Source organism: Mastigoproctus giganteus, chromosome 4 (genome assembly GCF_048544385.1).
Source record: "Mastigoproctus giganteus isolate SK-2022 chromosome 4, ASM4854438v1, whole genome shotgun sequence".
NCBI classification, from domain to species: domain Eukaryota; kingdom Metazoa; phylum Arthropoda; class Arachnida; order Uropygi; family Thelyphonidae; genus Mastigoproctus; species Mastigoproctus giganteus.
Genome location: NC_143578.1, coordinates 90,954,160 through 90,969,394, shown reverse-complemented (window position 1 = coordinate 90,969,394; position 15,235 = coordinate 90,954,160). Strand labels below are relative to the sequence as shown.

Here is a 15,235-nt window from a genome sequence, read left to right as displayed (position 1 = left end):
TGTGCCACGGATGGATGCTGGAATGCCCGTTCAGGCGCCTCCATAGCCAGGTGGGAAGGAGCAGCAGTGCATAGCACATGCTTCTTGATTAGACCGGGGTTCGAGCCTGTCACCACCAAATACGGAGGATGCGGAAAGGTCAGGAAATGACCACCGCATATCCTGGAGCAATATGGCCTTAGTTGTTAATGCTCCTAAAAACCAAATAACAAACAAATAACGGAATGCCCGTTCCTGGTGGGGAGGCCTTCCAGTAACTAAGAGGCCAGATGAACAACACAACACTGTTCTTACGATACCTACACTACTCACACCCTCATCTGGCATTGGCAGTTTTTGCTTCTTCACAGTGACACTCTCATGCGGTTTTGTGGGGGACCACTGGTACCGCTGACAGATGCACTGTGCCCATTATGTCATAACCCTATTCATGCACATCCTGAATGTCTAGATCATAATGTTTTAAAAGTTCATTTAAAAGGTAATTACATAAACCTTCTTTGGTGCTTTTTTATCGAATATCTAATATTCGATAAAACCCTAGAAAAATTCCTGAACTGCAACATTACAAGTGCTAATATTGACAGTTCTAATAAAAAATGCTATCTGCTGGTGACTGGTGTACAGTCGAGAATTACAGAAAATAATTTGGCTTGTTTTAAGAAATTAAGTTTTGATTTTATTCCATTTGCTAATACAGATATAATTTAGTTTTGAAATGTATGAACTATGTAATGAGGCATATGACTTTTAAGTTGATTTTTTTTTTTTTGTTATTAACATGAGCTGAAATAATGGGATCAAATTTTGCCAACGTTTTTGCAGCCATCAACAAATTCGTTGATATAAGTTATTATTTTCACCCCTAAAAGTGAAACATTAGCCTGCTAAAAGGTATACAATTGATATCATTCTTTCAGTAATGGCTCTCCATTGACTTTTTTCGGTGTCAAAGTAGCGTTGTACTTTATCAGTTGTACAGTGTAATCCAATTGTGTTTTTAATTCAAACCATTTTTTACAGTTTTGCGTATGCTCTATACATATTTCGTGTTGCAATAAAGGTGAGGCTAAATGTTGCCAATTGGAAAATCCCAAACTATCTGTTAGTTGTTTTGTTTTAGACCAAACAGTTTACAGCAAAAGACATGAGACATATGCTAACTTTCGTTGCATTGTAAAACAACTGCCTCCATGATTGGGTGCATGTGCACGCTTCTGTTGCAGTTGAAGACTACTACATTTGGCAATGTGTAGAGCTTCAAACCACGTGCTTTCGTAGTAGTTACGTGAGTGGTCAATGATCTCCACATCATGTCAGGGATCAAGGTCGTATTGCTCAGACCAATAATGTTCGGCAACTGTGGAATGTGTGGAATCACTGGACTAGAGGGCCCTTTCATGTTCTGAGACCCTATCTTGCAGCCTTCTAGTGGTTTCACCCACGCAACAACTATTGCAATCACAGCAGGTGATTCGGTATACAGTACTGCTACGTAAGGAGGAGGGGGGTGATTGGTTTTTGCCCTAGAAATTCATGATTGTAATTTTCTGCCTGGAAGTTGTAAACACCTTATATGGTAGGTGCTTATGATTCTGGCAAGGCATTCCTGAAATGCCCAGGTAGTAAGGAATGTAGGCAGTTGAGATCATTTTTTTGTTACAGGGTAGATTAGGCTGTGCAACAAGCTCACAAGCATGTAAATCACGTTTATCTAGTATACAAACTGGATAACCGCATCTTGAAAGGTCAGCTTTTACCTTTGAAATTTCTAACCGCCTGTCATCTATAGAGCTAGAGTGAGTTCATGTGCGGGCAAGTAAGGTGCGTGCGGTACTAAGTAAATGGTTGGGGAGGCATGTGCAGACCTGTAGTTTGTAAACTGGCTTGCACAGATGGGTCTTCTATAAACCAAAGTTCTTAAATTTGGGCCTACGCGATGTACTAAAACATCCAGAAAGGAGAGGGTGTTGTTTGCCTCCTGTTTGATGGTAAACGGGATGAAGGATGACAGGAAGTTGAGGTGTTGTAGCAGTTGGGTTTCCTCTCCTGGAGGATAATAGTGAAAATATTATCCATGTACTGACACCAGAGGGTGATGGGGACAGGCAGGTTTTGAAAATATATGGCTCTCTAATTCCTCAATGGCAATGTTGGCTATGATGGAGCTGATGGGGGCTCCCATAGCTGTGCCATGGATCTGGTAGAATAGAGTTGCTGAACATAATCACACTGCCAGCCAAGCATAGGTTGAGGGCCACACAAATATCATCTATGGAGAGTGAGGTCCTGGCAGGTAAGGTGGTATCACTATCCAAAAGTTGTCTCACACAGGTAATGGCCTGTTGTACTGGAACAGATGTGAATAAGGAGACTACATCAAAGAAGATCATGACTTGATTTTGAGAGATGGTGAGATCTTTAATTAGGCGCAGAAACTCCACACTGTTGGTATTCCCCACAAGGAGGTGTTAACAGTCTGACAATGAACTTTGAAAGTTCATAGTAGATGAGTTGCAGCAGGAAACAATGGGCCTTAGAGTGATGCCCAGTTTGTAGATCTTCTTGATCCCATAAAATTGGGGAAGTTGGCAGCCAGTCATATGAAGTTGCCAACATACAGATTTCAAGATCTTGTTAGATGTAATCCAGCCATGTATCAATTTATTGACTTTAGAATCTAATCTCTTTAAAACTTTAACAGGAGAGTCTTGTAGTAGTTCATATACATCATGGTAGAGCAGGAGGTTTCCAAAGGTTTAAAATTTTAAAACGAAGTTATACTTTTTTGTATGTTGGAGTTTAGGAGCCTGATCTATCATTTATAATGGTCAGCATATTAATTATATCTGAATAAATCTGAAGTAAATATCTGATGATAAAGTGCACTGTGATAGGATTGTCCATTATTTATGTATGCATATATATATATATATAAATATGATTGTTTATGAGAAATAAAGGTTGTGTAGATTTTGAGTGAAAGAGCTGGTAAGAAAATTGCACAGAACTAATAGTATTAGAACTGTCAGGAAACATTTTTTTTATAATTAATACATGAATATTGATGAGATATGGTTCAACGGAGAGAGTAATGTGTGTAAACTAATGGTAGAATCATAAAGAGAGAGAGAGAGATGGATTTGAATAGAAGTACAGTGTAATTTACATTACAGATGCATAAATTTTTCACATGTATATATTATTCTATTCAATACTATGTATATACTAATATCTGTTTCATTGAATTTGTTATCTTAACGTGGTGTGCGTGTACACACACACACACACACACACACACACACACACACACACACACACACACACACACACACACACACAAGGTAGAAAATATTGGCTTTATCTTGCCATTTACATATACAGAAATAAATGGGTGACCACAAGAGCATATCCTCTTGAAGCTAAAGACTGCAGGATAATTGTGATACTCTTTGTCTGATGAGGGTGAATTTTGGCATCAGAATGTTTCATAATATTGCACAGTAAATGTGTGTTAAATATGCATACTATGATTCAGAAATAATGTGACTTACAAGTTCTGTCCTCTCACATCTATATTCAAGCACAATGTATATAGATTTCAACTATCCAAACATACTGTTCTTTGGCCTAATCTCACAGCCATTCTAGTTTCATTTAAATGATTAGCATTACAGTTTGGATCCATTTAGCATTACAGTTTGGATGTAGTATATGATATACTGTGCTGCTTTTATTCATATCAGACAAAGGCATCTTCTGTTCTATACTGTTTGAGATTTAGCATTAGTATTATGGCGGGATGTTGTAAGGAAGTAAAGTTTATTAAAAATTTTAAAAAAAGTATTCCTAACTATGTTTTATTTATTTCTCGAAATATATTATCTAATCCCTCCTTAAATTTATTAAAGCAGTCTTATTCTACTAACCTCTGTTAGTGTGTTCCAAAAGCTGACATCCAGTCTGAAATTATTTTTCCTTAATTCGAATCACTCTCGTCGTTTGTGTTATTTTAGAGAGCAGAAATATGCCTGCAGTATTAAGTTTAATCCTTTTAAATCCTTAAACATCTCACTCTGATTCCTAATGAATATGTCTGTTTTTCAGATTTTGTAGTCTGCATAACCACAGTCTCCTTTGGTAGGAATATCCCTTATACCTAAACTAGCCTTGCTATCCTCTTTTGTGCCCTTTCAAGTTGGTCATCTTAAATTAAATCTTAAATTATCAGCACTAGTTGATAATTTAAATTGGAATTACTCTGGTATTGATGGTTTCTTGCCATTTTTAGAACCCTGCTTCATATTGTATTGTTAACAACCATACCTAATATCATATTTGTACTGTTTGCAGTATGAATAATATCATATTTGCAGTATGAATTGCCAGTTATACACTACTGATATGATATTAAGTTAGGTAGTAAATTCAGATCTTTCACAAATGACTTGAACAGTGAAGCCAACATGAATAAAAGATGATCTTTTATACTTGTAAACTTGTACTTGTATACTTGTGAAGCCAACATGAATAAAAGATGATCTTTTATACTTGTAAACTTTTAGAAATCAAAAATAGGAAAGTTTTAATAGATATCTGCTTTTAGCTGGAAGAAACAAGAAAGTATGAAAAGTTTTGTAAAAAAAAATTAAATTTCAGTGAAAATTTGCAATATATGCTTAGTTTATGTTAGGCCTAATCATCAGTGCATATTTATTATATTGATAGAGAAATATAAATTAATTGTTCCTACTTTCTAGGAACAATTGTAATAGCCTATTCTGCTTCCGCTCTGCTGTTATATCTCCCGTGTCATCCACCAGCACGACCGGGTGCAAATGCCAGTCGGGCAATCCCCCTCTTCAAGCCATACCTCAGATACTATCTTGCAACCAACAAATCTGCTGGAATCTTTTCCACCAACACACAAAGTGCATCTGTGGAAACTATTCTGCACACTTAGGTTATGACCAGAAATTTTCCCTCTTGCAAACTGATGAACAGCGCCGTGTACCGACTTACGGTGACGTTTCTGGTTATGGGTTCCTATGCGATTCACATCCTTTAGATGTTACCTACCTCCCCTAAATGTTTGTACTATTATTTTTGAGACACCCTGTATAGTGGTATGATATATAGGAAGATTGGAAGGGTGTATCATTACTGATGAAGAACTGTGTACTTTGAAAGCTACAGCTTGTTTTTAATTTTTTTTTATTACTCCCATCATATATATTTTATCAGTCTTAATCATTTTAATGTGTATATACACCGATCAGCCAAAACATTATGACCACCTGCCTAATATGATGGGTCCTCCACACGCAGCCGAAACAGCTCTTACCCGGCGAGGCATGGATGCTACAAGATTTCTAAATGTGTCTTGTGGTATCTGATACCACAACATGTAACCAGCAGACCTTTTAAATTCTGTAAGGTCCGTGGTTGAGACACTGCAGATCGGCATTGCTGTTCCAACACAAACCACAGATGCTCAATGGGATTGATGTCTGGGGAATTTGGAGGCCAGGGCAATACCTGGAATTCTTCCTCATGTTCCATGAACCAGTCTTGAACAATCCGGGCAGTGTGGCATGGTGCATTATCCTGCTGAAAGACGGCACCACCAGAGGGGAAGACCATTGCCATGAAAGGATGTACCTGGTCAGCAATGATGTTTAGGTAGGTGGTAGATGTCAGAGTGCCTGTCACATGGATGACTGGACCCAGGGTATCCCAGCAGAACATTGCCCAAAGCATGACACTGCCGCCACCGGCTTGTTTTTGTCACACAGTGCATCCAGGCGCCATCATTTCCCCAGGTAAATGACCCATACATACCTGGCCATCCGCATGGTGCATTTAGGAAATGTAATTCATCCAGCCAGACGACCTTCTTCCAATCACTCAAGGTTCAGTTTCGATGCCCGTGTGCCCATTGTAGGCGCTGTCACCGGGGAACCGTAGTTAGCATCGGCACTCGGAGCGGCCTGTGGCTACGCAGCCAGCCCCATTTTCAGCAGGGTTCGATGTACTGTGTATTGTGACACATTACTCCCATCGCCTGCATTCCAATTACCGGTGAGTTGCACCACAGTTGCCCTTCTGTTGCCACGTACCATCCGGGAGAGCTTTCGCTCATCTCGAACATTGATGAGCTGTGGTCATCCAACACCTTGCCAGCGGTTCATGGGGTTCCCCCTCCTTGGACCACTTTCAGTAGGTACTAACCAAGGCTGACCATGAGCATCCCACCAGCCATGCCATTTCGGATATGCTCTGACCCAGTTGTCTGGCCATTACAATTTGGCCTTTGTCAAACTCGCTTAAGTCCGCTGCCTTTCCCTTCTGAAGAATAAGAGTAATACTGATTAAAAAAAAAAAAAAAAAAAAAAGCTCAAAAAAACTGTAGCTTTCAAAGTAAATAAAAAATAAGTTTAAATTCAAAAGTTTTCTTTAGCTGGAAAAAATTTCTAATTATAAAAAAAAAAATTCATTTTTAAACAGCAAAAATCATGCATAGTAAATAATAGTATATTGGTACATAATTTTATGCGAGGTGTTGGTAACACATGATGTGTGCTTGCATTACATGTGAACACACATTCCATGTGTAGGAAAGGTGACCAGATTCACCATTTGAATTTATCATGTTCCTGTAACAAATGAAAGGGTCTAGTATGATAGAAAGTTGCATCACTTTGAAAGTGGCAGTTTCCTTCAGGACGAAAATGTCACACTAGAGCTACCTGGAATATACTTTCATGTGCCCGGGAATATACCTGGAATATACTTTCATCATGTAAATTCTGGATATTGTAGTCTTAGACAGTCAGTGATTTCTGGATCTTGCTGTTGTAGCCTTAGCCCCTGGTATACCAACAAATGGTCCTTTTTGAAAGTTTGTTGCATAACAAATTTTGTCCAAATAAACTCTGCATTTAGTTTTTATAATTGATCATGTTAATGGTATTTAAAGCACCAAAGTTAACATGTGATCATATTGTGCAGTTCTTCCTTTGCATAGCTATCAAAATGCGTAACATTTATAATATTTTTCCTGGGCATTGTATATTATACTTAATAACTGTAAGATTACAGTTAAGGTGGATTTTTATATTATTTATTTATTTTTATTTTGTCCATAATGAATAAGCCGACTTGGTTTTCTCCATGTTATTTCCTTCTGTTTGTTTTATAGATGTAAAAATTCATCCAAAAGTGGCTCAGTCTACTGCCATGACTGTGATCAGCAACCACAGTAAAGGAGCACTTAGCATAACAACTTGTAGGAGTGATTCTTCCAGTTCAGGTAGTGTCTGTGGTTCTCCAGAAGTTAGAGCTGCTGCCATGCAACGACTTGCTATACAGAAAGGTAAAAATTGTATCATTACAATTACTCCTACTTCCTTTTAATGATTTAGACAGTTTGTGTATTACTTTAACTTCCTGGCCATATCTTTTTTATGATTTTCTGTAACTTTGTCAGTGGAGTGCATTTGTAAATTTAGACTGTAATTTAGTTTATACTCTCAGTGATGTATATTTTTCACAATGAAATTTGAGCTTGGGCATTTCTCAGAGTAATTGAAATTCAAGCCAAGGAATTTGCTTTTATTTTATTTTAACATCATACATGTTTCTTTTGATTCAGAATATTTATTAGTATGTCTGTTTGCCTATCTATTTGAACAGTCATGCAAGATTTCTACAAAAACTTTAATTTTATAACAAATAATTATCTAAATTGAGGCCTTTTGAATAATCACTTGTTTTGTATAATGTGTAAATAATGTTTATACATTCTCTTTACAGTGTTTTTTTTTTTGTAATAGAATTAAGAAGTAGAGGGTTTAACATTTCGTATAATCCTTACAAGTCAGTGTGTTCTGTGGAGACAGCGGCGCCTCCGTAGCCAGGTGGGAAGGAGCAGCAGTGCGTAGCACACGCTTCTTGATTAGACCGGGGTTCGAGCCCGTCACCACCAAATACGGAGGATGCGGAAAGGTCATTCAGGGAATGACCACCGCATATCCCGGAGCAATATGGCCTTAGTTGCTAATGCTCCTAAAAACCAAATAACAACAACAACATCTGTGGAGACAGCAAAAACCATCATAGCATTTTAAATAAATAACAGTATACCTGTGCTAAATAGCTCAAAACATTTTACCTCAGTCAGATAACTTATTCTGTTTAATTATAGGTCAGGAATTTGTAGAAAACATAAAAAACATTTTGGACAATATATTTTTTTCTTTACTGTAATGCCCTATAATATATACCCTCTTATATTTGCAGTATATCTAATGATATCAATCACTGCTTTTTATTTCAGACTTTACTTATATGCTGCCTGCTCCATTTATTTCAGACTTTACTTATATGCTACCTGCTCCATTTATTTCAGACTTTACTTATATGCTACCTTCTCCATTTATTTCAGACTTTACTTATATGTTAAATTTTTTATTTGTGGCCAACTGGATGTTTCTTGCACCCAGATGACCTGATGTATTGATTATTCTTTTTCATTTTAACATTACATAAAAATCTGCTTAATCTGTGCGCCATCACTTCTGTTAAGAGCCCTATCCTTATTAAACCTGCTTCTGACTGAAGGGATAAAAAACTATGATTATGCTAGGAAGGGTATTAAAGAACTCTGAAATGATTGCTACTAGTCTTGAAAAAGAGAATTTTTTTTTAATAGACTCAGCCCTTTACCTAGATAAATGGGGAATGCCATCCTAAAGAAAATGAAACTTGTGCATTTAATTGTGTACTTGTAACTTAAAAGTTACAAGTACACAATTAAATGCACAAGTTTCATTTTCTTTTATTACCAAAGTATGTTGGTAATAAATTTTCCCGAAAATAGTTGCAAAACGAACTTTTCTTGTATGTAAAATTAGATTATTATGTACCCATAAATATTATTGCAATTATTTTTCCTATTTTAGAAGCCTTTATTGCTTTTTACTGTTGGATAATCCTTAAATATGTCTGAAAGCAGAAACATTTTGTTTGTGAACCTATCTCCATATTAATTGAGGAAATTGTACTTAAACATAGTAAAAAGTAGTTAATTTTTTTTATATAAATACTCGGGTAGTTGAAAAAACCCAATTCTTGGAATAGACGAAAATGAAAAGGGCGACTTAGCCTTATGACCACCTACATTGGATTAGCGGCCAGTTTATGACCTTGTCCTTTCATGAACAGGAGCTATAGTGCATTGGTGTTCTGCTTGTTGCATTCAGAGGCAAACTGGCCATAAGACTTACCAGAGTCTTATGGCCAGTCTGGGCTGGAGACCAATGGAGGCTGGTGTGATTTTTTGCCATAAACCCTAATATGAGGCTGCTATAAGTTTTCCCCGGTAAGAATTTTCGACCCAGTCCGCCTCTGGTCGCATTACCCTATTTACAGATTGTCTTTTACAGAATGTTCTTGCATACAAGAATGTTGTATGCACTTCAGGACTTCTAAGAACTTTATATGCATTTTGGGCTTCTAACAACTTTGTATGCAAGATCACCTTTATCATTTTAAAGTAAAATCAGTTAGAAATGAACCCTTCCTTCAGAAACATGTCTACTAACAAAAAGTCTCTCTTGATTCGAAAAAAAGTCGAAATTATTCACGAGTTAGAAAGCTGTGCAAAAAATGTTGAAGTGTGTAAAAAGTTTTCTTTGTCCTCTTCAAGTGTATCAACACTGTGGAAGAATAAACATATTTACATATCAGCACTGGAAAAGAACATAACCAAAAAAAAAAATTAGAAAGTGCGTGGTTACAAATGTTGAGAAGTATTGCTTCAATGGTTCACTACATAAAGAAGTGCAGGATTTCCAATAGATGGTCCAATCTTGGAGGCTCAAACGGAAAAATTTGACAATTTGGATGTGATGGTTTTGTATGTAACAACGGTTGGCTGGATAAATTTAAAAACTGCCATAACATCATTTATGCAAAAATTAGTGGAGAATCTTGATCTGCAGATCCAATAATGGCAAATGAATGGATTGACCGTGTTTGCGCAGAAATCAGGAAAGATTTCAATGACAAAGACATCTACAATGCCGATGAAACAGGACTTTTTTATAATTTGACACTTGACAATATATTTAAATTCAAAGGGGAAAAATACGTTGGTGGAAAAAAAATCAAAGGCTCGATTGATGGTACTCGTATGACAGGAACTGATATATTTTTTGTTATCGGAAAATCATTAAAACCTCGGTGTTTCAAAAACGTAAGGAAACTTCCTGTGGATTAGAAAGCTTGGATGACTTCAGATATTTTTCGGCAATATGTAAATGATTAAAATAAGGAGCTATTCAAAAAGAAAAAAAATATTTTTTTGTTAGTTGATAACTGTCCTGCACATCCCCAGATTCAAAATTTGTCCAACATTAAGCTAGTGTTTCTGCCTCCCAATGTGACATCAATTTTACAACCAATGGACATAGGTGTAATCAAGAGTTTAAAAGAATTTTATAAAAGATTTCTAGTTCTACATATGTTCAATCAAAGAGAACAGAAGCTTACCGAGTCTATATTGATATTGGATGCTATAAATTTATTGAAAGATGCATGGAACAACGTTACTTCGACAACCATATCGAATTGCTTCAAGAAATCAAAATTAAATTCAATTGTAGATGAAGATGATGGAAACGAAGAAAACAACTTACAATTATCTGAATGGTTGCTATGTAACAACATTGTAGGTTTTAATACAGATAACATCGGTAAATTTGTACGAGTCGATGACAACTTGTTAACTAATGGTTTTCCTACAGAGAGTGACATTGTAGATGCTGTGCTCAACAAAGATGATGATGATATGATAAGTGAAAGTGAATCAAAATCAATGCCAACAATCTCACAAGCTCAAGATGCAATGGACACATTAGTCAATTTTTTTTGAAGGAACTGACACAAGTAATGAGACTTTTAATGTGTTTTAAGGGAAACCTTAAGAAATATCAAAGCGAAATCTTAAAAACAAATATCAATTTTAAGATTCATAAATAAAGACTAATTGAAATCATGTTTATTATTGAATAGTATTGTTTTCAATTACAGAGAAATAGTGTTTAGTATTAAGTGTATGGTTTTAAAATTACAGACAAATAAATTGTGTTTAATATTAAGTGTATTATAGTTTATACAAGCATATTAATACAAATAATATTGCACCGATGATCCAAAACATTTTGACCAGCGAGTTGTTATGCAAATCGAAGCAACTGAAATTGAACAACGGCACATGTGTGGGTCGGGACATGGTATAAAAAACACCTGATACTGAGCTCCATTAATCAGTGTTACTCTTGTTCTTCAGATGGGAAAGGCAGCGGACTTAAGCGAGTTTGACAAAGGCCAAATTGTAATGGCGAGATGACTGGGTCAGAGCATATCCGAAACGGCAAGGCTGGTGGGATGTTCATGGTCAGCCGTGGTTAGTACTTACCGAAAGTGGTCCGAGGAGGGGGAACCCATGAACCGCCGGCGAGGTGTTGGACTACCACGGTTCATCGATGCTCGAGGTGAGCGCAAGCTCTCCTGGATGGTACGTGGCAACAGAAGGATGACTATGGCATAACTAGCTGGTAATTGGAATGCTGGTGACGGGAGTAATGTCAAAACACGCACTACATCGAACCCTGCTGAAAATGGGGCTGCGTAGCCGCATGCTGTTCGGAGTGCCCATGCTAACCACGGTTCACCGGCGACAGCACCTACAAGCCTCAAAACTGGACCTTGAGTGACTGGAAGGTCATCTGGTCCGATGAACCATGTTTCCTGTTGCACCACATGGACAGCTGGGTATGTGTGCATTGTTTACCCGGGGAAGTGATGCCGCCTGGATGCACCGTGGGACGAAAACAAGCTGGTGGCGGCAGTGTCATGCTTTGGGTGGTGTTCAGCTAGGATACCCTGGGTCCAGTCATCCATGTGCTGTGCACTCTGACATCTACTACCTACCTAAACATCATTGTTGACCAGGTACACCCTTTCGTGTCAATGGTCTTCCCCTCTGGTGGTGCCGTCTTTCAGCAGAATAATGTGCCATGCCACACTGCATGGATTGTTCAAGACTGGTTCGCAGAACATGAGGAAGACTTCCAGGTATTGCCCTGGCCTCCAAATTTCCCAGACATCGATCCCACGGAGCATCTGTGGTTTGGGTTGGAACAGTAACTCCGATCTGCGGTGACTCAACCATGGACCTTACAGGAGTTAAAAGGATCTGCTGGTTATGTGTTGATACCAAATACCACAAGACACATTTAGCATCCATGCCTCGCCAGGTATGAGCTGTTTTGGCTTCATGTGGACACCAACAAAAAAAATTAGAGAAGTACCAACATATCACCAAAACTTAAAGGTGGTTCTGAGAGAGTGAAGTGGATAACTACAGCAGAAACAATGATATTTACTGCCACCGAGCTGTGCATCTTTCTATATCATAATAGTAGCTGTGCAGCTCAAAATAAAATTCTGTGATGCAGTACTTGACAATTAATTAGGTAACATATAATTATTTCCCCTGCCAGTATTACACTATTTATTGTATTACATAGGTTTAACAGCAGTGATAGGCATAATTGAATGACTACTATAATCGATTATGAAATGGAAAAAAATTCCAGTGAAATTGAACTGATGTTAACAAAACTGAGCTGAAGTTCTTCATTTCCTTATACTACATAGTCTTTCTCTCTCTCTCTCTCTCTGTGCTCTTTCACTTTTCTCTATATTAGCCACATTTCTGATTACACTAGCCAATACGATTTTTACTTCCAAGAACTTAAATGCTGTTTGTAACCAATTTTTATGCATAGATTTCGAAAATCACCACGATAGTTTTACATCACAACACAGTTATTAAATTAGAGGGAGTTACATTTTACCAAAATATGCCAAATTTGTATAATCTAGTCAGTAATGTATGACATACTGATTTATTTTAATAGATATAAGCTAATTCTCTTAATTTTAGCAGTCTATTCTTGTGTCAGTTTTCTTGTGATAAACATAATCAGACTTCTATGGTTCTTAGGTTCAAATTCCAATGCAACAATTTACAATTTGAAGAGAGCACACTTAGCATTTTTGGTGAGGATTTTTGTAGCTGTTCCAAGGTTTTCCAAGTAGGTTCTAGGTTACAGCAGTGGAATATACTTGCAGCAGGAACAGGAACAAATATTTCAGTGTTTTGAAAAACACATGAAATCTTTTTGAAATATTTTGCTACAGAGGACAGTATGTGTTTTTGCAAAGAACTTCTGAAAGAACTAGGTGTCGTGCATAAGTCAGATGAATGGAATTAGCATTAGTAGAGGCATATGATGCAAGAAACCAAGCTTATGCAGCATCAGCCAAAAAAAAAAAAAAAAAAAAACCCTCCCATATTACCCCTCCATTCTTCCAAATGCCTGTCCAGCTCAGCCTTAAATTTACTTAGGCTATCAACTTCCACAAAAAAAAAAAAAAAAGGAAGTCTGTTCCACCAATCAACTATCTGCTGGCTAAAGGCAAATTTCAGCTCATCTGTTCTACAACTGTCTTTCCTCAATTTGAATCTGTGCCCCCTCAGGTCCTTAATCTGAGCAAGAGGAAGAATACCATCAGCATTCAGCTTGCTCAAGCCATTCAAGGCCTTATACACCTCAATCAGATCACCTTGCAAGTGCCTACTCTCCAGGTGCTGCAATTTGCAGAACTTAAGCCTTTCTTGGTAAGAGCACCCCTTTGTTCCCCTCACCAATCTTGTTGTCCTTCTTTGTACTCATTCTGGCAACTCTATATCCTTCCTAAAATGAGGCCTCCAGACCTGTATGCAGTACTCTAGGTGTGGCCTGACCATTGGCATGTATAATGGGATAATCACCTCCCTGTTCTTGCTAGCAAAATTCCTATATATCATTGACAAGGCTCCATGATCTGCCTTGGCAGCCCGTATGTACTGCTCAGCAAACTTCATATTCGACTGCACAATTACCCCCAGGTTTTTTTCACTTCCCTGAGTGTAGTACCACACAGTTGGTACATTTCTCTTCAGTTATTACTACCCATATGCAGTACTTTTCATTTGTCAATGTTAAACTTCAGTTGCCACCTCTCAGCCTATTTGCCCAACTTATCTAGATCCAGTTGGAGTAGCATACTGTCTTTATTGCCGTTAACAATCCTGCCAACCTTTGTATCATCTGCAAACTTGGACATTAAACCTGATATACCTTGATCAATATCATTGATAAATATACAAAACAACAATGGGCCTAACACCGAACCCTGGGAAACTCCACTAATAACATTTGTCCACGAAGAGCAGTGTCCATTGATTACCACTCTCTGTCGTCTTGTTTATTCATAGATGCCTCAAAATTAAGTTTAAAAGCAGTTTTGCTTCATAATGGAAACGAATTTCTGCCTGTTCTTGTGTTTCATTCAGTTGGATTTAAAGAAAGTCCTGAAAGTATGTCTAAGGTTCTACATGCTATAAAATACCAGGATTATGGTTGGAACATATGCAGTGATCTTAAGTTTATTGGTTTGCTTGTTGGTTTTCAGGAGGGTTTCACAAAATATTGTGAAACTCTCTAGATAAAAAAGGTAATGGATTTGTATACTTGAGAAGTGTTTTTCCTAATTTAACATATGCCAAACTTAAGGAAGGAATTTTTGTAGGACCCCCAAATTAGGAAACTCCTGAAAGACGATGTGGTTGAAACCCAATTAAAGGAGGTTGAATTGGCAGCTTGGTGATCATTTAAGGTGGTGGTACATGGTTTTTTGGGTAATAGGAAAGAGGAAAACTATGAAATGTTGGTGTATAATTTACTCGAGTGCTACAAAAACATGTGCTGTGGAATGTAATTGAAAATTCATTTTATTCATTCCCATCTCGAATTTTCCCTCAAAAATCTGGAAGATGTGATTCATGAACAAGGGGAGAGGTTTCATCAAGATATTTCCATGATGGAAAAGCGGTACCAAGGTCGTCGGGGTCCTGTAACGTTGGGGGAAATTACTGCTGGTTTCTTGTGAGGCAGAGTAAGCATCAATACAAGAGAAAATCCCTTAGTAGCAAACATTTTTAAGGACAATTACAGGTATGCTGTAACTATTTCGCAATGATTTATATTTTTTCTGAAGTTAAATGAGTTATAGAGAACGTATAATATTTTTTTTACACTTGTATTACAAACTTGAATTA

General features: G+C 37.3%; 1 protein-coding gene across 1 annotated transcript in view; it reads left to right on the top strand.

Moving 5' to 3' along the window:
- Tbc1d22 (TBC1 domain family member 22) overlaps positions 1 to 15,235 on the top strand; it is a 122,885-nt gene that overhangs the window by 46,524 nt on the left and 61,126 nt on the right. Inside the window, exon 5 of the mRNA XM_090371674.1 lies at positions 7,202 to 7,375. Within this exon, the coding sequence (XP_090227800.1) occupies positions 7,202 to 7,375 (174 nt within the window). The remainder of the gene's footprint in view (positions 1 to 7,201; positions 7,376 to 15,235) is intronic.